A 24,043-nucleotide genomic window follows, 5' to 3' on the forward strand; every position below is an offset into this window, starting at 1 on the left:
CCCCCCCCCCCCCTCTTTAGGCTTGCCCTTTTAGCTTTGAAGTTGTACTCTGCTCTCTTGCTTTAATATATTCTCCTTTCACCCAAAAGAAATAAATAAATGAAAATAAAAATTTGACAATCCTCTACAGAACCAGCTACATTATTTCATATTACACACTAATGGGAAATCCATTAAGAACACTTAATCTAAATTGCACGGCGCATCAGACTAACAGTATTTAATATTTATATTGTTCGAATAATAGAAGAAATGAACCTTTTGCTCACCATATAAACCAAATAAAACTGTCTAGATTCACAAACTGACAATAGTAAGCTGTTGGAGAACAGGGGTATTCCATTAGCCTTTTCGCTGTAGCAGTAAAAGGTACGTAGTGGGATGAGAAATTCCAAATTTGTGAAAAGTTTTCCAAATAGAGGTGCTTATAAGATAACAAGAATATACACAAGGTACAAGATATAAAATGATTTCTTCTAGTTACTTGGCGCAATGCTTTGAATAAAAATTGAAAATTCAGAGTTGTAATACAAGGCTGTTGAACCAGGTTTAAGAGATGAGAGAGAAATTCAGAGTTTACAATCTAAGAATTACCTTGATCTCAGGCAACCCAATAACACATGCACACTCAACTACATCAGCCCCAACGCGTTCTATTAAATAAACAACAGAAAGCAGATGTAATATATTAGAGATAGGGCTGCAGCAATGACTAATCAGTCCAGGAAGAGAACAGCACAAGATGCAGAAGTATGGAATCTTCAAAAAACTATCTCCAGTATCTTACCTAGAAGTCTAATTGCTGCACAAAGGGTCCCACCAGTAGCTACCAAATCATCAATGATTAATGCACGCTCCCCAGGCTGAACAGCCCCAACATGCATCTCTAAACAATCGGTTCCGTATTCCAACACATAATTTTCTGATATTACTTCACCTACAAATTCAAATTTTTTAAGGTTGAAACAGGGGAATGACGAGAGTAAAACTTCAATCCAACAAAAGGGGGGGGAGGGACTTATTGCGACTACTGGGCTCATAAAATTTTATCAGAAGCAAATTTTGAAGCATAACCATTACTAGAATTTCAGTAGCCAACACAATTTGGGCCATAGCATACTCTTGATAACAGAAGTAGCTCCTCCTATGAAGTAAAACCACCCCATTTTTAACAGTTGTAAAAAGCACTCAGTCAGGGTATTTTTGTGAGAATGACAGTGTTCTAGCCCAGCTAGGGGTACCACTTTTGTCCAAATTATGGGTTGTCCAAACCATTTAATTAGTTAAAAATTATGGGTCATCCAAACAAGAGGTTCAGTGTACCAATCGAAAAAATATTTCCAGTGCTATAATATAAATAGGAGACATGGAAAGCAAAAGGGATCCAACAGGAGCAAATCTCCACACTGGCATGAGGAGGGATTGGCCATGAGCCCATTTGCTTAAGCATGTCATTCACTTGCCTCTTCAAAAAATGTCACAACGATCTAGTTGATGAGCTTGCTAAATAAGGCATGGTCAACCAAGGATAATTAGTGATGCAGCAATGGAGACATACACAAGGAGACAGAAGAGGGCTGTCGGCCAGGTTAATGATTTTAACTTGATGGGGTTTTATTTTGGTTTGGTCTACTAGCTGATTTGGTTCAGTTTGTTGGTTTAATTTAAGCGTAATAGTCGTTCTTAAAATCCTTAGTTTCCTCTTTCAGTAGTTTCTATTTTCAGATTTTAGTAACTATTGTATTAGGAGTCCAATTAAGGTTTCCTTTATGGAACCTTCTATTTTGTATTCCTCCCTCATCACATTTATAAATAAAGCATACGAGGGCCTCTAGCCTCCCACAATTTATACATAACTACCTTGCTGCTGCTGCTACTTCTTCTCTTGCTGAGAACTTGCTTTGTGTTTGATCAAAGTACATAGATTGGTGTATGATCTGGTGACTCTCTGTGGTGTGAAGCCCGAGAGGTCCCCTTCCTTAGCTTAGCTTCTTCTTCTGTCAACTACACAAAGTGCTACTGATCTGTTCAAGTTCTTACAAGTATTAAACTCAGCTTTCCTCTCAGTTCTGTCCAGAAAAATTGCAGATTTTCTGAGCAATTTTCAGAACTTTCCCAAACCTAACCAGCCATCAGTTTTGGCTGCCTTTTGGATTGAAGAAGCCTCCCATACAGGGGAAGACTAGACCAGGGTCCCAGTCCTGTTGGACCATCTGGTCTGGAGTTAGACAAAATCACCCAGATTTTATCTTTAGTGGTTTTCTCAGCCAATACCTGAAATTGATAGAAGCTTCTTGATCTATTCTGATTCCTGTGTTTCTCTATGATAGAATTCATGTCTGTTGGGTTGTGTGAGACTTATATCAGTCTTTGTTAGGCTCTATTTGGTTACGTACTGATCTTATCTAAGAAGCCCTAACTATTGAGATTTGAGATCGATAGCATGCTTTTGCCTTGTTTGGTTTTTCTTCTAGACTGATCTCCTGTAGAACTGTTGGACTGGTTTATGGTTGTTCTTTGTTTAAAGCATCCTACAGTTTGAGTGCTTGGTTTGACTTGTCAACTTAGTTCTACATTAAGTGGTATCAAAGCATGGCAGAGGACAACCTACCTAGAGTTCCAACCACTCCTGCTGAATTGCTGGCTGCAACGATGGAGATGTTATAGAAGTTGACAACAGGACAGAAGGCTTTTGAAAACAGGCTGCTGGCCGTGGAAACTCAACACCAACAGCCTACTCATGGTACTCATGTGCCATCTGAGCATGATGCTCCAATGTACTCTGCTGCCCCTGTTGCTTTCTAGAGACCTAGTCCTCATCTGAGAGGACCAAAAAAGATTCCTGTAGTACCACCAACTTTTGAAGAGCATATGAGAAGTTACTTTGACAATGATCTTCCCACATACAATAGGCACTCAATAGACTCACACAAGGTCAAGCTTAAACTCAAGGAGTACGATGGTAGGCATGACCCCCAAGTGTTTTATAATTGGTTGGTAGCACTGGACAATTACTTTAACTATTATGACCTATCTGAGGAATGCAAAATAAAATTAGCTGGTGCTAAGCTAATTGAGGTTGCTCGTGATTGGTAGAGAACCCATAAGTGAGAACTTGAAGAACGTGGTTAAGAACCTACTACATGGGAAGATATGACACAAGAATTTTCTGACAAGTACTTGCCACTTAACTTCAAAGTCCATATATAGGATCAGCTGAACTCTCTTTGTCAAGGAAATATGACATTAGCAGAGTACATGAATAGATTTGATGCTCTTAATTCTCGTACCAGCATTAAGGAGAACGAAAGGCAATTACTATCTCGATTTCAACTGGATTGCGGGCTAAAATTAATAGGGGAATTGATGTTGTTGATGTGTACACAGTAAGAGATTGCTTTGACAAGGCTCTTCAGGTAGAGGAATTAATAGGACCGACAAGGAGAAGGATTGATTATCATGTTGGGGAGGTTAAGAAAAATATTCCAACTACTAAACCTAACAATTCAGCCCCTCCACGAGCCATAGTTCCCCAACGAGTTGACCATAAAGGGAAGGCACCTATGACAGGCAACAAGGTTCAATGATTCCATTTCCAAAAGGTTGGACACTTTGTTAAGGCTTGTCTATATCGACAGAAGGTTAATGCCGTTGCTGAACTTGAAGAACCCACTAGAGAGATTGATCCTGATCTCTTTCCCTACCCCTTTGATGAGTTTGTGGGGATGACTATGGCCCAGATGATGCTAATGATGATGGAACTTATGGTATTCACATTGTTACTCACATTTTGGTGGCTACGTAACTGTATCTTTTACAGCCGTATGAAATCCGGAGACCACACTTGCCAAGTGATAGTTTACAACGGTAGTTGTGTCAATGCCACTTTGGAGGCATTTGTGAAGAAAACCAACTTAAAGCCTAAGCGACATCCTCAACCTTATAAGGTATCCTTGCTAAACGAACACACCTTAGAGGTAAACAAACGGTGCTCTATTCCTTTGAAGTTTCATTGGTATGAGGAGAACGTATAGTGTGGTGTGATTCCAATGAGTCTCACAGATGTGTTATTTGGCCGACTGTGGATGTATGACAATGATGTTGTGGTTGGACGAAAGAAGAATTTGTGTTCATTTAAATGGCAAGGTGTTTCTACTATTTTCCATCCGGTGAATGTACCCGCTGAAATGCAAAGACAAAGGGCTCTAAGAACAAATCAAAGGGCACTGAGACTGAGAAGAAAGTGGTTGCTATGCCTATAAAGGGGTAGTAGGCGACCCCCCACAAGCACTTCATACATACAAGTCAGGAAATAGGAATGATCACGGCTCTGGTTACTCGGAAGTCACTCCCCAACCCGAGGGAACCCATAGTAAGCCTATTAAGGAGCTATTATCTGATTTTTTTTTTTTTATTTGATTTCTGATGAGCTTCCGGATGAGTTGCCTCCCATGCATGATATACAGCACACAATTGATTTGGTACCCGATTCGGTTTTACCGAATCTTCCAGCCAACAGACTTAGTCATACAGAGTATGCCGAGCTGAAACGGCAAGTGGATGAACTATTATAAAAGGAATCATTAAAGAGAGATTGAGTCCTTCTGCAGTACTAGCACTACTTATACCGAAGAAGGGTGGTATTTGGTATATGTGTGTGGTTTCTTATTCCACAACTTGATAATATGTTGGATATGTTGTCCGGATCTAAGGTCTTCTCCAAATTGGACCTTAGGAACGGCTACCATCAAACTCGTATTCGAACCAAAGATGAATGAAAGAACGCCTTCAAGAACAAGGATGGTTGTACAAGTGGAAAGTCATGCCTTTCGATCCGACGAATGCACCTAGCAGGCTAGCACTTTCATGCATGTTATGACTTGGTACTTCATCCTTTTATTGGCCGTTTCTTAGTTGTTCACTTAGACGATATTTTGATTCACAGTAAAAACCAAGAAGACCATATTGACCACTTGAGACAAGCCTTGAGAGTACTTCGCTCAGAGAAGCTTTACATAAACCTCAAAAAGTATTCATTCATGTTGCCCAAGGTTATATTCCTTGGATTTATTGTCTCATCGGTGTTGAAGCTGATCCGGAGAAGATTAAGAGCATCATCGATTGGCCTATACTGAAGAAACTTACAGAAGTTCATAGCTTCCATGCTTTGGCATCCTTCTACAAGAGATTTATTCAAAACTTCAATGCAGTTATAGCACCCATTATTGAATACATAAAGGCAAGTAAAGGAAATTCCGAATAGACACCTGCGGCAACCAAGGCTTTTCTTCTTATCAAGAAGATGACAGAGGCACCGATACTACACCTACTAGACTTTGACCGAGTTTTTTACGTAGCTACAGATGCTTCGCATGTTGGTCTGGGAGGAGTGTTGATGCAAAGATGGCAGCCAATCGCTTTTTACAGCGAGAAACTTAATGAAGCCAAGAAGCGCTATTCGACATATGATTTTGAGTTTTATGCAGTCATCCAAGTGCTACACCATTAGAAACATTACCTCATCAGTAAGGAATTTATCTTGTACACTGATCATGAGGCTTTGAAGCATCTTTAGTCACAAAATTCGATTAGTAACCAGCACACCAAGTGGGTAGCTTACTTGCAAGAGTTCATGATCGTCATGAAGTACAAGGCAAGAAAGGAGAAGACAATGGTTGATGCACTTAGCCGAAAAGTGCTCACTCTAAATACATTTTCAGCACGTGTTATTAACATAAATCAGATTCAAGGAGAGTACGCGTCTGATCCCGATTTCAGCATTGCTTTTACAGAGTTACAGCAGGGTGGACAGCACCTAAAATACTCGATTCATGACGGGTATTTGTTCTTTGGCACACAGCTATGCATTCCAAATTCTTCTCTTCGCCATCACATTATATGGGAGTTACATGAAGGAGGTTTGGGAGGACATTTTGGGAATGATAAGACTCTTGCACAGATGAAAGATAGGTACTATTGGCCACGCATTAAGAAGGATGTCGATCATGTGCTCAAGAGGTGTCGTATATGTCAATTAGCAAAGGGGGAGAAACAAAATACAGTTTTATACCCTGCACTACCTATTTCTCACGCACCATGGCTTAATGTACCATGAATTTCCGCTTGGACTACCCCCTAGAAGAGAGCGGTATGATTCCATTATGGTGGCAGTGGATCACTTCTCTAAGATGGCCCACTTTATACCATGTCTTAAGACTTTTGATGCATATCAGGTTGCAAAGTTATTATTTAAGGAAGTAGTGCGACTACATGAGCTGCCTACTAGTATTGTCTCCGATCGTGATGTCAAGTTTATGAGATACTTTTGAAAGACATTGTGGCTGAGAACAAATACAAAGTTGATGCTTTCAACCGCATTTCACCAACAAACTGACAGACAGATGGAGGTAGTGAATCGAAGCTTGGGAAATTTGTTGTGATGTTTGGTTCGAGATTATGAGAAGACGTGGCTTTCCATCCTTGACTTTGCTGAATTTTCTTACAACAGTTCAATGAACTAGACACAGGTCGTACCCCCTTTGAGATATTGCTTGGAATTCAGCCAAAGCGACCGATTGATCTTGTTTAACTCGCACCCCAAGTTATATTTAGCCATGAAGCTGACGAGTTCTTGTGTCGTACCCCTGAGGTATCTATTCTGATTCTTGTGTTTCTCTATGATATAATTCATGTATGTTGGGTTGTGTGAGACTTATATCAGACTTATCAGTCCTTGTTAGGCTCTAGTTGGTTATCTATTGATCTGATCTAAGAAGCCCTCCCTAACTATTGAGATTTGAGATCAATAGCTTGCATTAGCCTTGTTTGGTTTTTCTTCTAGTCTGACCTCCTGTACAACTGTTGGACTGGTTTATGGTTGTTCATTGATTAAAGCATTGCAGCCATGATGAATACCTCATTCTTGTAGGTGCCAAAATTGTATTTGCAGTTGAGGATGAATTTCTTTTATTTATTTATTTTTGGTTGGTGGGTGGGTGGGTGGGTGGGTGGGGGGGAGGGGTGATGCCTTGGCATCAAGGCCCCTATACCCAAAATCTAACGATCTTGCCTCCAGATGTTATAAATTTCCATAATGTCTAATCTCTCATTTCTTCCCTCATTTGTTTCTACAATCTCACTTTTCCCATTTTTGTTCTATATTTTGACCTTTATAACCCCACATTAAATATATAATTTATGGAAGAAAGAATGCTACCGGCTGGCACAGGTACACGCAGAGACACAGCAGCGGAAAGACTGCTGCCCCTGTGCGATGGTATATACCTTCGCCAGCAGGGTAGCGTTCTCGCACCCACAATTTATTTTACAAGATGAAGAATTGTCTAATTTGTCGCACAAGTTATTAACATCTATCTAGTAAGGATATATTTGTCGCTTCATGTTTACCACAAGAGTGGGCATTGTATAAGAATATCAAATCACATTAAAAGAAACCAAGAAATTTCAGATTTTTTTTCTATTTTTTTTAAAGCGATTAACAAACTAATAGTTAGTACAAAATTATTTTCCTTTCCTAATCCAACTATACATTTTTTTTTTAAAAAAAAAAAAAGACATTAAGAATTCACTTCACAAAATTGGATGAGGAAAATATCAATCAAACTGAAAAGCTACAGAATTCCTAACTTCTAAATAAAAATTTCTCAAAATACACATACCTGGCAATTTTTTAGGTTTATGTAGGGGAACAAACTTCGCACCAATAGCCAAGGCAATTGAAGGGCCAAACATGAAACCTCTAGCTTCAACTCCTAGAATTTAAATAGGGCATTGTAAATGGTCAAATAAAACAGAGAAAATTGAGAAATAGAGATACAACCAAGATGATCACCATCAGAACTGTTGTTAGACTGTTCTTAACCAAATCACCATGCATCATCACCCAAGCCTTTTCCAAATCATTCAGTGTTAGCCTCAAGCTAGATTTCATGCAAAACTAAGAAGTCTTCTGAATGCATGTTTAAGATACACATAGGTCAGAATCCTAGTTCCATTTATTTCGGTAGATAGGAACATATTCAGGGCATCATGGTTCACAGGCTTTGGGCACTTGGTTATACATTGCAATAACGGAGAATAAAATACCATAATTGCTCCCAATGCTATTATAAGTATTAAACTTGATCAAGCAATAACGTATCATAAAAATTTTCATATAACTACAAACAAGGGCAACTTTGCGTGCAGAAGATACCACTCAAAATTTATAGTTGATGGTATTTGGTAATATACTGTCATGCAAGTAAAAAAATGAACAAATTTTTATGAAATATAAAATTATAAAGTGCCACATCAGCAAAGTTCTGAACTGGACATGTGAGCAAAATGAGCAATTCATCTCTTCAAAAAAGTCCATGGGAACTAGCTCAGTAGTTACTACCAACTATCTCGACAATGCATTAACACAGAAATCAGAAAGTCAAGCAGGTTACATGATTAATCCATATTCCTATAAAAAAAACCCTATATAAAATATAAATAAATAAAGAAAAAAAAATCGGCTTTTAATTTGGGGTAAATGACTTAAAAATAGCAGAACACAAATATCTGAAGATTTTTCATGGCCCATCCTGAAGAACATAAAATGAGTTGGATAACTTTGTCAGGCCAGCTGGAATGGCTGCCCAAGAGATTTCCAAGTGTTTACCATGCATCAAAACCTTTTCCAATAGTGGCACGATGATGATTCTTTCCTCACCATATTTACTTGGGAAAAAAGATACAAAGCAACAAAATTTAATAAAGTTATTTTCCAAAAAACAAAGTAAAAAAGAAAAAGAGCAGTTAAAACTTCAGTTGTTTGTCTAAAGGAGGAATTTTATTACATTGACCACTAGGGTAGAAGTCAGAGATGGAAAGGGTATTATGCAGATGTCCAACCCAGATCATCACGAATTAGTTCATTAGTCAGGATTAGACCTGCATCCAACCCCTTTCAGAGGAGGAAAGGACCAAGGATTGTGGATCCATATAAATTGCATAAAACCAAAAGAATAGATTCATATATAAAACAGCATATGCTCTTAGTTGCGGTCAATCTTGCATTGAATAGTTGGACACCACTCTCCAAAACGCTTCCGGTGAGCACACTTAACAAGAAAAAGCGAGTAGTATCACAAATTTATTAAGCAGCAAGAGACACAAGAATCAGAGCATCCCTTACAAATGTTCAAGCCAATGGGCATTGACCTACTTTGTGTGATTGATTTTAGGTTCCACCAAACAAACCTCAAAAATTATATCATGACAAAAATAAGATTAAAAACAGTAAAGAAACAAAAGAAGTAAGGTGAAAGGCAAACTAAATACTGTTAGAATTGGAAAGACCCAAAAGCCAATCATCAAGAACACAAGAGTTAGATGATTCAGCAGGTGTAGAATCAACAATCAATCGAAATGAAGCACAAGAGAAACTTACTGACTATTTTTTTTTTTTTTTTTTCAGGGTGTTGTGGAGAGGTAGTGCCGTAGGGGGAAGGTGGCTGTTGTAAAGATCAAAACAGAAATATATCATGCATACAAAAAAGAGAGGTGTGACCTCTCTTGCTCTGAGCCCAAGTCTTCAAAATGATCTCTACGGGCTTAGAATAAAAAATAATAAAATAATAAAATAATAAAATAATAAAAAATATATATATATGTTGGAGCACAATTGGTTCTCTCTCTCTCTCTCCATTTTTTTTAATCTGGCTAGGTGATTGGCAATCTCAGGGTATAGGGGCTTATAATAAAAAATTAAAAATTAAAAATAAATAAATAAATAAATAAAAGAACAAGAAAAGACAGATGTTGTCCCAATGATATGTTGAAGCACAATTGGTTCTCTATTTTTTTTTTTTTTTTTAATCTGGCTTGGTGATTGGCAATCGAAGGGTCTAGATGACAAAACAACACACTAGGACAAGTGCTAAACGATCTCACACCAAAATGAAAAGGTCAATGTTCCAAGCTCGTAGGTCAGAGTCAAACCTACAAACTGGAGAATCTGTTGACCAGTCAAAATTTTGCATCCACACTTAAGAAAACATATATGTGTTCAAAATAATATCTTTTACTGCAAAGGTGGGAAGTTGCCAGATCTGGGCAAGGTTGAGAACCAATTTAATGGGAACTGCTCTGCCTGAGACCAACCTCCTCTAAAACAATTAAGAATTGGTTTAAATTAACTAGCCTGAACAAATCTTGGACAAGCATTTCCCGTTGGCATGGGTCTGCGATTGCTAGTCCAGATTCAAATTGGGAGGAAACAAGCACGCTTATGCTGATACCGGATCGGGTCAAAGTACCCCACCACCGATTAGCGTGCAAATTCTTTCTTTTTCCATGATTATATCCTAAAATCTACCTAGTCCCTCACTCCCTCCCATCCACCCATCCTTCCTGGTATTAGAGACTCATCCAATGCATCAAGGAAAAGAAAAATTATCAGATTACCCCATATATGGATCTCGGTTTACCAAATTACCCGAAATAAAGATGCGTATTACTAAAATTCCCAAAATAGTACCCACTACCATCATGATCTCATCTATGTATTTCTTTTACATTTTTTTTCCGACCAAGGAACTGCTAAACCTTAGATAGTTCCTTCCTCTCTGGGAAATGTTAAGGCCGTCAGCAATTCAACCACTCCAAAACTCATTTATTTTTCCGTAAACTGGTAATTTTTCAGTAATCGTCAGCAAGGACCCTAAAGGGAGAGGAGGAGGGACAAATACTCAAACTGGTTAGGGCTTTGGTTGGTAAAGGAGAGAGACTAGTATAGGGTGGAAGGGGATTTTGTTAGTCTCTGGTACTGAAAAAAAAAACGAACTAATTTCTTTCCCGTGTAAGCTCTTAAAACTTCTAATACTCAAGAAGCCCAACACTATATCAGCAAAATATTCCTGCCAGAACTACAGAGAGAGAGACAGAGAGAGAGAGAGAGAGAGAGAGAGAGACAGAGAAAGAGAGAGAATTACCAGCCACAACGGAGATGTCCATGTCTCTGTAACGATCAACAAATATGTCAACAGTGTCTTTGAAAGCCTTATGATCAAGTAGAAGCGTCGTGATGTCCTGGAACATTATTCCTAGAACAACACTAACAAGGGAAGCTAAGCTCTTCGATGGAACTTCAAAGAGAAGAGAACAAAACAGAGAGAAAATAGACAACAACAACAACAAACAATAAAGAACCAAATCAAAAACCTGGTTTTGGGAAGTGTGGAACAACTCTAATCGCTTCAGATATGGCTTCCAGCCTTGGGTCTCCATTCAACCCGTTCTCTCTTGCAAACATTTCCTCTCTCTCTCTAGAATTTTCTTCCCTGCAAGTTTTCCCTCCAAAGTCCAAAACAGAACCCTATTTCAGCAAGTGTTTTTAAAATAAAAAATCTGTTGGGCAAAGACAAGAGGCACTAATGGCTAATCCAGAAGATCTCCCGTGCTCACTGCTCAGTGCTTATAAGCCATCCTTTTCACTCTATCTATTTTTATTATTTTCATTTTCTAGAAGGATAAATATTCCATGTTGCCATTTACACTAGGTGCCTCTTACTTAATGAGTTAATGGAATATATGTAAGATCCTAACCATTGAAACAACGGTTTTACGTTGATGTGTAACAAGGGATAGTGATGTATTAGATCCTACTATGTGTTCGCGCTCTCTTTGAGAAACACGAGGCCAAGAATAAAAAAGACAGTCTGGCAGAAGATCCCGGTGCTTGTGGGGTCATGCACGGTCGTCCTGTGCTGAAGCTATGATTAGGGGTGTCAACCGGTCGGGCCGGTTCGGTTTCGGTCGGGCTTAATCGGGCTTGAAGACTTTCAAAGGCTACACCGTGTCCGCCCATTTAACTAATCGGGCTTAGTTATTGAGGGCATGGTACACTTTATATTCGGTCGGTCGGTCTCGGGTTATAATCGGTCCACCTTAATCGGGCTTTAGTCGAGCCTTAACCGGGCTACGGACATGTTTAATGTTAAACGGGCTTTAACCGGTTTTTAAACGGGCCCTCTTTAAAATGTGCTATTATATTCCGGCCCACTTATGCAAGCCCAAAAAAATGACAATAAATCAATAAATGATACAAAATATAATCATTATTTAAAATGTGAACATGTCTTTACTTTTTAGTTTGTATTCTTTAATTTGGGGGATAAAATAGGTATTCTACAATCATTAAAGGGTCGGGCCAAGTCGGTGCACAATAGGCCAGTCTCGGTCGGGCGTTATTCGGTCGGTCTCGGTCGGGCGCCCGACGGTTCAAGTAGCAAAACCGAGACCGACCATTTATAAACGGGCCGGGCTCAAGCCCGACACGTTTAATAAATGGTCCGAGCCGGGCCGGTCTTTAAACGGTCGGTCCCGGTCGGTTTACCCGGTTCGGGCCACAAATTGACACCCCTAGCTATGATGATGTGGTCTAAGGGAAGGGTTGCATACGTGGTGTATAACTGGAAGGGGTACATTATTTGGGATCCCTCTGGCTAACTTCCTCAGTCTGAGATCAATTGCATGCCCGAAGATCAAAAACCCCTGCACCAAAAGAGTTATTTTTTGGGCTGACGAAGTACGCAGTAAAGGTGTCAATTTCAAATCGAATATCAAAATCGAATCGAATTTATTTAGTTGAAATTTGATTTGAATATGTGAGTATGTTATTTGGTTTGATTCGATTTTAATCTAGAGTGTCATAACCGTTGATTCGAACCGAAACCAAACTAAATTGCTCTTATCATTCCAGAGTGTTTTTTGTAAGCTCTTTTTTTTTTTTTGTATGTGATAAGTGTTTTTTGTAATTTATCATCACATATTTACAAGCTAAGATAATTTTAGAGTTAGCAATGGCCATAAGACCCATAACTATAGCTCATTATGGCTTTTGGTCAATCACAATCATGTTTCAAAAGTGAGACTGTTTTCATTACCGAATTAAAACTGAAGTATAAAGTCGAATTAAAACTACATATCATAACTTAATTGGAACCGAAACCAAACTGAGCCGAATTGAATCAGTTTGAGTATCTAAATACGGAACCGAGTCAATTCTTGGATCGGTTATGGTCCGCCCTATTATCATTTGGAATCGAATATAAACCAAACCAATTGACACCCTTAGTACGTTGAGGTAAAGATGAAGAACAATTGGTACAAGGAGATGAAAAACTCGAAGACATGATGTGAGAAAGTCTCTTCCTTTGAGATCAACAATCCTCTCAACGCGCATCTAACAAATATGGTTAGGAGCCTACACGCATCTCAAGCTCTTGCAACCATTAGATTTGAATGGGCTAAAGGATTGGAGAGGATTCAGACGACTCATGAGATGCTCATGAATCATTGGGACGAAACCTCCCAGCCAAATTTTGGAGCAGGAGATTTAAATTTTAGCAATACGGTAGTCTAGGCAAGGGCTAGTCTGGGTGATTCTAATCCAATGATCCTAAATTAGGATCCCACCTACACTAGTATCTGCTACATCTCTTGATTTTGTTTTCAAGATACTACTATAATTAGGGGTGTCAACCGGTTGAACTTGGTCAGGCCTAATTGGGTTTGATCACGTTTAAGCTTTGCACCGTAAATGCCCTAGCTAAATGGGGTTAGCTTTGATAGGCATAGTACGGTTTATAATCGGATTGTTCAGTCTCGGGCTATAATCGAGTTGCCATAAACAAACTTTAATTGGGCCTTAGATGGGTTTAACTCTAAATAGACTTGACCGAGACCTATATAGATCTTCCCACCCCTTCTCAATTCTCACCCACATGTTCCTTTTTCATCACAAATATAAATTAAGAAGCCAAAAAAAGCTTCAACCACGATAAGAGAACTTCCATTTGGACATTATATCATGTCCTTAGTCAAAGAACCCTTTCAAAACCTATTGGAAAACATATCTGCAATATTTTAAAAGTATCAAAGGCCTACAATTGGTAGTGGTAATCAAATCGGGCTCGATCGGGCCTATAATCAGTTGACTCAGTCTGGTGCTCTTCAGTTCACACTCCTACACCGAGAATGCCCATTTAATAAACAAGCTGGGCCGGACTTGGCTTTAAATGGTCGAGCTCAGTCGGGATAATCGGGTCGGGCCTGAAATTGACACCTCTAACTATAATGATTTTAGGATTGGCATATCTTGCACCTGTCTTCCCATCCAACAGCCGTTTACAAGCCCAATGAAGGATTGAGCTGGTGTGTCGTTCGTCTTTCCTCGCTTTCTCTGATGAGTGATTGAGATTTGGCTTCTAATTCAAGAAATATATTCCCTCATGCATGGAAGAGAGTCCGACGTACATCCATCGATTGAAAACCTCTTAGGATGTAAGCCATGCTAAGGTATATACATAAATACTCTTAGTTATCGAATGCACGTTAGACACCTAAGCACACTCCGACTGGAGAGAATCTGAATCTCCTAAATCATCATCGACCTCATTATACCCATTTTGTGTGGCCATGGCTTTTAAATGGAATCTAATCCAACTTTGTCAGGTAGTGAAGGCTACGTATACATTTGTCTTAACAAAATCATTCTTTTAAAATAAGACAGAAAGGACAAAAGGAGATTTGTCTAACAAAACATTCCTTCTGGTCATTACTTTAGTAGTTTCGAATGATATCTTTTTAGTATTAAATAAATACTTTCGATACCTAAACAGAGAACAGGGGAATTTCGATTCCGTGAAGCACATTCTAGTGAATCTACCTTTAGTATATAAAATTGTGTGAAATGCTTTTTTATTTTTCTGTAAAAGATTTTTTATGCATAACGCACTCAAAGTTTATCAGATGGAATTGAAGAGGTGAATCGTAGATAAGGGTGTCAATATATAACTGAAACCATTTATTCGAATTGAAACCGATCGGTTATAATCGAATCAAATCATACCATAGTAAATTGATCTGATTTTGATTTTATAGGCCATAATTCCAGTTCAGAATCGAACTGAATCGAAAAACCGATGGTTAATCGGCACCTAGTATTAAAGACTTAAAGTGTTTTGAATTTTGATGGGTCTCTATGAAAAAAGAAGAGAAAAAAAAAAAATTAAAGTACTAACCAAGAAGGGAGCTTCACTTTAACACAATCACATTTACTTGATTTTTAATTTCTATGATCATAATTAATTAGTTAAAATATGTGTAGTCTTTTACATAGAAAGTATATTGTCCTTGGCAAAATAAATGTATATTGTATTAATTTTTTTGGAAATTTAATATATGTAAGATTCACACTAGTTAGGATGCAAATCAATTTCTAAAACGATACTATTAACCCCATGTAAGCCAGTTGTAAACCGAATAACAAAAATAAATTAAAATCCACTAAAACCGAAACTGGATGAAAATGATTCTGATTTTACCTTATTACTATCCAGTGCGATTTTGGTTTCACCTTATCAAAATATAAACCGAACTAGAACCAAACCAAATAACGAAAACCGTACCATTTGACACCCCTAATCGTAGATCCTTATCCCATATAATTATTGGAAGAATATTAGGTATGCCGGCAACTTTCCTAAAACTAGCAGTTCAACCAATGAAAGGGCTAGGATGAGAGGGACATAAGGATTTTTTCATACGGAAAAAGAGAGATAGACACATATTTGGATATACTAACAGCATATCCAACCTTTTCCCATATATATATATATATATTAACTTAAAAAAACTTAGGAAAGGTCATCAAAAGTAAAAACGTTGTGAGGGGATCTTTGGCCTCTGCGTTCGGAGCTTCGTGGTGTGAGACTACAACACCAGGGGCCATCAAACAAGAACATGACGTGATCCTGTCAGGGTTGGCTTATTGTTGTTTTTGGTAGGATTAACAAATTGAATTGCACCGGAAACCAATTGGACCTTAAATCAAATCGAAACTAATTAAAAAATTGGATCGAAACCGAATCAAATCAGTAAGAAACTGAAAATTGCCCAAAATTCATTAAAAAAAATTGCATAGTTCTGTATGAAAAATCAAACCTAATTCAGGCAAAAAACCAAAACAATTTGATTACAAACAGATACAAAACCAAAACCAAACCGCATTAAAATTGAAACTAATATTTCCTAATTAATTCGGTTTCAATTTCACCATTTCTACACCAAAACTGATTAAACTCGGGCCAAAACTAGGCTAAACCGACCCGTTGACACCCCTACCTACACACGTCTATATTCGAAATGACCAACGGTTACAATGTGCCAAACCAAAACCAGTCTAATAAACATTCAATTTGATTTGATCTGAATTCAATCGAACAGTTTCAAAATGGTTTTATCGGTTTGCTTTAGGTATTAACATCCCCAAGGGTGTTAATCGGTTTAGTTTCAGTGTGTATAGTGCGATTCGATTCGGTTCATATTTATTTGGTTAAATCAATACCGCACCATTTACTAAATTGTTGCACTTTCTGAAACCACAACCACTTAGTAATTTGGTTCTATGGTTTTTAAAACGGTGTCGATTTCACATTTTTAAACAGTTTTGATCGTGATTTATTCCATACAGTTTCTAAATGGTTAGCAATTGGTTTGCTAGTTTATTCGCATGCTTAATAAAATTTGTTTTTATTAATAAATGCTTCAATATTGTATCACATAAAATGAGGCATTGAACAAGCAAGGATTTAACTATATGATTTCATAATAGGAGTAAATTATTGAATAGACTATTGGACAACCTCTATGGTCCTTAATTATTTTCTAAATTAAACCATTATGTTTTGTTAAAACAACAAAATATTTAGTCGTTATATGGGTTAATCGGATCAATTTTGACAGTTTAAACGGTTTGATTTTTACGGTATCAATTCGATTTGAAACTAATGGGTTAAACAATTCAAACCAACCCACCCATTTAACTAATCAATCTTAAACTTGAAACCAGTATCGAACCATTTACTAAATGATTTTATGATTTTAATGTAAATAAATCACTTCAATTTCAATAAACAATTTCGGTTTCAAATTAACATCTAGTGTCAATGCTAAAAGTTGTTCAAAGAAAGCTAGGTGTCCATAGTTGATATTGCATGCATCTATCAACCGTGTTTACATGTACAAACTACCGGAGGACCAAATTCCTAGATTAAAAAAAATAATAATAATAAATAATAATAATAATAATAATATAGTGGGCGACATCACACGTTTGAAAATCTAATAAGATAAAAAGGAAACTTTGTCAATAAATGGGAGGGGCCCAAAAGAGAACGTGGAGTAGCACTGTTCATATGCATGCGCGTTGTGCTGTTGAACATTCTAACCTGATTATTGGACGTGGATAGCCCAAGGGGTGGCCCCACATAAGCCTCATTTTGCCCTGGCGGTTTCTGCATGAGAGGGGGACCTGCGCAGTTTCAAATGAGCGGTGTACAAGTTCAGTTGTTCCATGCCTTCTTAGATCGGAGCCGTCGAATTGGTCCCACAGGGAGATCCGGGGAGATCTTTTTTGTTCCCTTTTCTTCGTTCTAATCAAAACAAAACAAGACCCTTATTAGTCCCTTTCATCCGCTGCCTTCTTGGAGCTGAGGAGGAGAGATAGAGAGAGATAGAGAGAGAGAGAGAGAGAGAGAGATGTCAATCCGATCTCCTGTTTTTTGTAACTCTTTTCGAAGGTGGGCCCGTCTCATACATATAGTACCCTATTGTTTCAAATTTTAAAATGTTCTAATTCTATGCTAATTATAGATGAATGATCTTTTATTTTTATAATTTGATAATTAAATTATATATATATATATTTATTGTGTGTGTGTGCGCAAATAATTATACTTCACTATCATGTAACATATACATGAGATCATGTTTCTACCAAAAACCAGAAAATAATTAATGAGATCATGTAAAAACAACCATAGAACTAGGCCAACAATTTTAAAGGGACCACATGGAATTGTATTCATTTCGTAACTCATGATTATCAAAATTACATGCCCAAATAATTGAAACCAGCTCACAACAAGAAAGTTGGAGAGAGAGAGAGAGAGAGAGAGAGAGAGAGAGAGAGAGAGAGCACACCATTTTTAAAGTTGATGTGGAGATGTCAATTTTGGTTAAACTAATCAAAAACCCAAAATGATCAGGCTGATCGTTATCTCTAATTGTTTGATTTCAATTCAGGGAGGAAAAGATTATCAATCAGTCTTTTTTTTTTTTTTTGTCTAAATAGCACTTTGTTCATAGTTGCCGTGCATCACTCATGAAAAGGGCATGACATATTTTCAAAATCTATGGATCAAAATTGAGTTAAACTATGTATACATTATCGACAAAACCCTCCTACGCAAGGAGTCACAAAGCTGTTAATCTCCATTAGAACAAAAGCAAAGATACAAGAGCGTGAAAACAAATACAAAATGTATTCTAAAATAAACCTTAACTCAAAGGTGAAACTGCAATCCCTTATCGTAAAAGAGCTATCAATCAGTCTATGACAAGACTTAAAAGACTAATGTGAGCCTTGGCGACCAAATGTGATAACTTATAAAGGAGATAAATTTGATATATATAAAAAGGGTGGTGTCTTTTTTTTTTTTAGGGAACATATATCATACTATTATTAAAAGTACATACTCTACTTCTTTGGTATACTCTCTCAAAAAGACAAAAAGACCATTGATATCTATAAAAAAAACCTTCCAAATGACCAATAATCCCCTCCAAATGGAAGATGAAATAATAATAATAATAACCCACATGGGCATTCTTTTTTTTTTTTTGCAGACAGGAGGGGTATCCGACTTTAGGCTGACTAAATTCCCCTTGGGCTCGTACATGATCCCCGTGCCATGTACACATTAGGAGCTTCTGGGCCCTAGTGAACCTCAAGCGGGTGGCCCCAAGGAATTATGCAACGGCGAAGTTTTGATCACGAGACCTCGCTTCCTGAGGCGGAGTCTCATGTCCCCTCCAAGCTAGCTGTTGCTCACCCTTAAATCTCTCTCTCTCCCCTCCATATTTAAATCTCTCCATAATTATTTAGAAAAATCTTTCTCTCCCTTGACCAAAAAAACCTTCCAAATGGAAAATGAAAAAAAAAAATTAATAATAATAATAATAATAATCCACGGGGCATTCTTGCTATTGTTCCTCTTTAAATCTCTCCCTCTCCCTCTCCCCCACCATATTTAAATCTCTCCATAATTATTTTTAAAAAATCTCTCTCCCCTTCCCTCCGTATTTAAATCTCTCCATAATTATTTTAAAAAAAATTTCACTCATCCTCTCACGTTTCTCCCTCCCCACTCTCCATAATTCTCTCTCTCTCTCTCTCACTCTCTCTTTAAACATGGAGAAGAAAGGGGGAAGTAATAAGTTTTAAAAAGGATAATAATAAAAAAACATGTGGGCTCATAATAACCCATCCCTAAATGTGGGGGAGAAATTTCTGGTGAAGGTCAGTTATAAATATAGAACGAAGGAGCTAGCTTTGGCATTGGGGGCAGTGACCAGAATCAATTGTGAGAAAGTGATCATGGTCTTCCTGGCATATGGGCTCTCTTACGATGACATTCTTGCTATGAGCAAGAAACATCCTCAGATATTGCAGTACAATTACAAGTCATTAGAGAAGAAAATGGAATACTTGCTCGAGGAGATGGGTCGAGAAATTGGATAGTTGTTGGCATTTCATGCCTTTCTCGATTACAAGCTCGATGGTAGAATCAATTACAAGTATAAGGAGAAGAAGAAGCTAATAGGGGAAGGGATGTCACTAAACAAACTCTTGAGTGTGTCCACTGAGAGATTTTCAAAGAAGAAGAGCAAGAATCCAGTGCCCATATAATACAATTTAATCGCTAATCGATGGAGGATTAGGAAATTGGAACTCTCTTCTTATAGGGACCCCATTAGTAATATTGTTCATGGCTAACAGATGTAAGATTAAATTTTATTAATCCTTCTCTCTCTCTCTCTCTCTCTCTCTCTCTCTCTCTCTTTCTCACTCTATCTCATCCTATAGAAGACAGTTGGCAATGCTGGCGGCAAATGTGTTTATACAGCTGCCAATTGGTCGGTGCTAGGATAAAAGGATTGCTTAGTCCTTGGTGATCATCTTCACTAATAAAGATTCAATATTGCCATTTAAGTGAAACATGTGTTTAATCTTCATATGTACCTCCGGGTGAACCTAAGTGCAGAAATCCAATCTCTTTCACTGATAAGGTTCTTCAAACAAAAATTCGCATTTCATCTGGTTCAACTAGTAAATCAAGTCTACCATAAAAAAAAAAAAAAAAAACCATTTAATCATATCTAACGCCATATTAATTGTCAACAAAAGACATCCACAATCATTCAGCTAGTCAAGGATGAAGATAGATTTTTAAAAAAAATCTCTCTCTCTCCCCCATGAACAAAAAACCCCTCCAAATGGAAAATGAATAATAATAATAATAACCCACGTGGACATTCTTGCTGTTGCTCCTCCTTAAATCTCTCTCTCTCTCTCTCTCTCTCTCTCTCTCCATATTTACCTTTGTCAATCTCTCCATAATTATTCATTCCCTCCCCACTATCTATAAGTATCTTTCACTCATCCTCTCACGCATATCCCCCTTCCCCACTCTCTCTTTACACATGGAGGAGAAAGGGGGAAGTATAAGTTTTAAAAAGGATAAAAAAAGAAAAAGAAAAATGTAGGCACATAATAATCGATCCCTATATGTGGGAGAAAAAATAGGGTGGTTAATCCTTTTACTGAACGTGGAAGAGAGGGGAAGTTTAAAAAAAAACCTCTTAGCTTTATTTCAAATAGCTCTTTCTATAAACGTAGGCAGATAATAAGGCACAAAAGGGGGAGGTTTTAAAAAAACTCCCTAATGTGCATAATAAAGAACAAAAGGGGAAAAAGGAGTGCATTTGCACATGTATTTTTATTAGTAGTTAGTAAATACGCATATCTGAATGTTTCGTTCAAAAAAGTGCAAATTGGCCTATTGATTCAAAAATCCAATTTAATACGTGGATTTTACAGGTCACTGTATTATATGCATATAATATTTATAATGCCCATAACACATTTAGGTTAAAAAAGAGAGGAAAAAATAGTACCTCCGATCTATACTCTCGAGCTTGTTGTCCATTTTTGAAAGAGGTCGTTCATGGTGTCCAGGCGACCAACCACATCACCCTAACCATACTTCTATGGCCCCCGTGATGAAGAGGCTCCAAACACTCCCACTAGTGGTGGTGGTGGTGGTGTAGAACCATGAGAATGGGTGGAATAATACCATCCTGACCGATCACAGTATACCCACATCTAAGATAAATGTTCAAAAGTTCAGCGGAAGACTTAAATTACCTGTAATATATAGCTAAGTACATGTGGGCCCACATGTATGATATTTATACAAAAGAATAACAATTTACATATCAAGTACACAAAGGGGAGGTCATCAAAAATCTAAAAAAAAATCCTGTAAGGTGTCATTGCTGCGGTCCCGTAGCACAGCCCTAGCACATGCAATCAACACCGTGCACATACTCCTCAGGGACCCACCAATCCTCAATAGGAAACTCTACTATGGGGCTTGACTCCTGATCTTCAGGCGGATGACCTGCAAAATCATCTAAAACAGGTGTGCACGTGGAGTGAACTCGCTAGCTAAGTAAGTGAAAAGAAAGACCACACAAGTATTCACATTCATATGCACAATGTGTAATGCAATTCATTTTAATCTTATCCACCTAAATAACATTACTAAGTCTTAGGTTATGTGCTACTCACAGCCACAGTGCACATATGCCTGGGGTACAAGTAGCGAACTCCATCCCATGATACGCCCATAGGATTGTCGGAGAAGGCCCACCGTGAATACTCAGAAAAGTAAAGCATGCCGACCACCGGCTCTCAACATAAAAGTAAATGACAGAAATGTAAAGGTGCCAACCCCAGAAATTTAAAAGTAGTATGATTGGCCCTCTTGAATATACTACTGAGGTTACCGACTGTCCTAATGACCAGCTGCGTATATGTCTAATTACTACAGTGACTTGACAACCGCTACCACTACTTCCCCCAAGTGATAACACAACACCTCAACCCCTATTGGGAAGGATCATGCACAGGGAATGATAATCCTAAACCATATGCTCCTATATGACAAAGTATGATTGTATAGTGCCACCACGTCCTATTCCACGGGCCACCAATGCACTCGTTTTCAAACCGACTATGACATCTAGTCTAATAATGCACTATGCATAATAATCCAACCATTCGTCACATAAGCACATCAATCATTTAGCATTGAGAATGTAAAGCACAACCACATATCATAATTCATTTGTTTAGAATGCACAAGCAATGCGTGCGAATGGCGTACGAGGATGACTAATCTACACATAAATTTGCATGATGACATGGCTAGTCTAGATACAATTTAATGATGCAAAAATATGCATTAAAATAAAGTTAAATGTCCTCTCCCCACTTACTTGTTGTGTACAAAAGCTCACATTCAGTACGGGTGAGATCCGGTGTGAGAAATGTAAGTTTCTAGTGGAACCTATCATAAGCGAATGAGGTTAGTATTTCACAACTTTGGGGTCAAAACTAACTAGGTTTGATGTTTAAATCATGTTTAAAATCATAAAAGAAGGCTGCACACCCGTTTTGGGCCCATTCGGGCTCAAAAATCTGACTGGTGGGTTAACAGGTGGGCCAAACAGTCACCGGTTCAACAGGTGGGCCAGATAGCCCACCGGTCCTTGCCCACTGGTTGGAATTAGGGTTTTGCCCCAACAGGCAGGCCCCTACTGGTGGGTGGGTTTGCCTGTCGGTCTTCACCCACCTATTGGTGCGGGATTGGTTTTCTCTCTTAAAAACACTCCTCAACCTTGGGAAAACCAAATAGGGCTGTTCCAATCACATTCTCCACACATCTAAGGCCTCATAAGATGATTCTAATCTAGATCTAAGTTAGATTTAAGGATTGAAAAGCAAGTCTTACCTTCTTTGCTCAAGAACTCTTTCAAAACCCTAAAATCACCTCTTAAACTCAAGAAATCACCAATGCTTCTCAAATCTTGCAAACACTTCTTTAAAACCTTCAAAATCAACACATAGGCCATCTATTAAATCTTAGATTCATCATCTCAAGTGGGATTAACAGGATCTCAAGGGACTCTACCCAAATCAAGGGTTTCACCTCGGGTTTTGTGAAAGTTTAAGAAGTATAGCCTTCACTCACCTCAAATCGTAGGTCTTATGTTGGGGATCAGTTTTCTAGTACCGAAATGCGAAGATCAAACCTCGGTGTCGCTTAAAATCATTTCTTCTTCTTTTTCTTTTCCTTTCTTCTTCTTCGTTCTCTTTTCTTCCTTTCTTTTCTCTCTCTTCTTTACTTTTATCACCCACTCTTTAAGACATTAAATGAGTAAAAGAAAAAAAAGTAAGTACTATTTATACTATAGAATATCTAGTAACCACATGGGTGGGTCACTCTGGTGGGCGGATTCGCCCACCTGTTGGTCAAAACTTAGCCAAACAATTGAGATTTCGATAGAATTTGACTCTCAGCATGTATCTCACTATCAGAACAAGATATAATATACGTACACACTTTAAGATATGGCTACATACCAGCATTACCCGTACATGGCCTTATGATACGTGTATGTACACGGCTTGGGTACACCCATCTCCTTAGGCACTGACTCAGACTTATCTGGCCAACCTGTGTTCAAAGTCACCCTTGCCATCATGGTCCATAGGGAACGTACCTCAACCCTCTCTGGTTCGGGTCCTGCATGGTTAAACCGGGTTAGCCGTTTAAGTGAACCAGGTTTAAAAGTAGGTATCACATTTACCCTCCCTTTTTGAAAATTTCACCCTCGAAATTAGCATACCTGATTATTCGAAAAGATGAGGGTACTTGGCTTGGATTTCATCTTCTTTCTCCCAAGACGCTTCTTCAAGTGAATGGTTAGCCCATCGTACCTTTAGGAAGGAAATGGAGTAGTTACAGAGGATTTTCACTTTTCGATCCAAGATTCAACTGGCTGTTTTTTATAGGTCATA

At 38.1% G+C, this 24,043-nt stretch overlaps 1 protein-coding gene across 3 annotated transcripts; it reads right to left on the bottom strand.

Moving 5' to 3' along the window:
- Nucleotides 1-594: 594 nt before the first annotated feature.
- On the bottom strand, nucleotides 595-13,343 carry LOC122058044 (adenine phosphoribosyltransferase 5-like; the record flags this gene model as incomplete). 3 transcript variants are annotated; one of them, XM_042620460.1, is given in 6 exon segments in its annotated part: nucleotides 595-653; nucleotides 788-937; nucleotides 7,680-7,772; nucleotides 10,983-11,093; nucleotides 11,212-11,269; nucleotides 13,272-13,343. In XM_042620460.1, coding segments are annotated over 4 exon segments (408 nt in total), but the record flags the coding sequence as incomplete, so codon positions are not given.
- Between the last annotated feature and the right edge of the window lie 10,700 nt (nucleotides 13,344-24,043).

The sequence above is a fragment of the Macadamia integrifolia genome, chromosome 2 (assembly GCF_013358625.1).
Source record: "Macadamia integrifolia cultivar HAES 741 chromosome 2, SCU_Mint_v3, whole genome shotgun sequence".
NCBI classification, from domain to species: domain Eukaryota; kingdom Viridiplantae; phylum Streptophyta; class Magnoliopsida; order Proteales; family Proteaceae; genus Macadamia; species Macadamia integrifolia.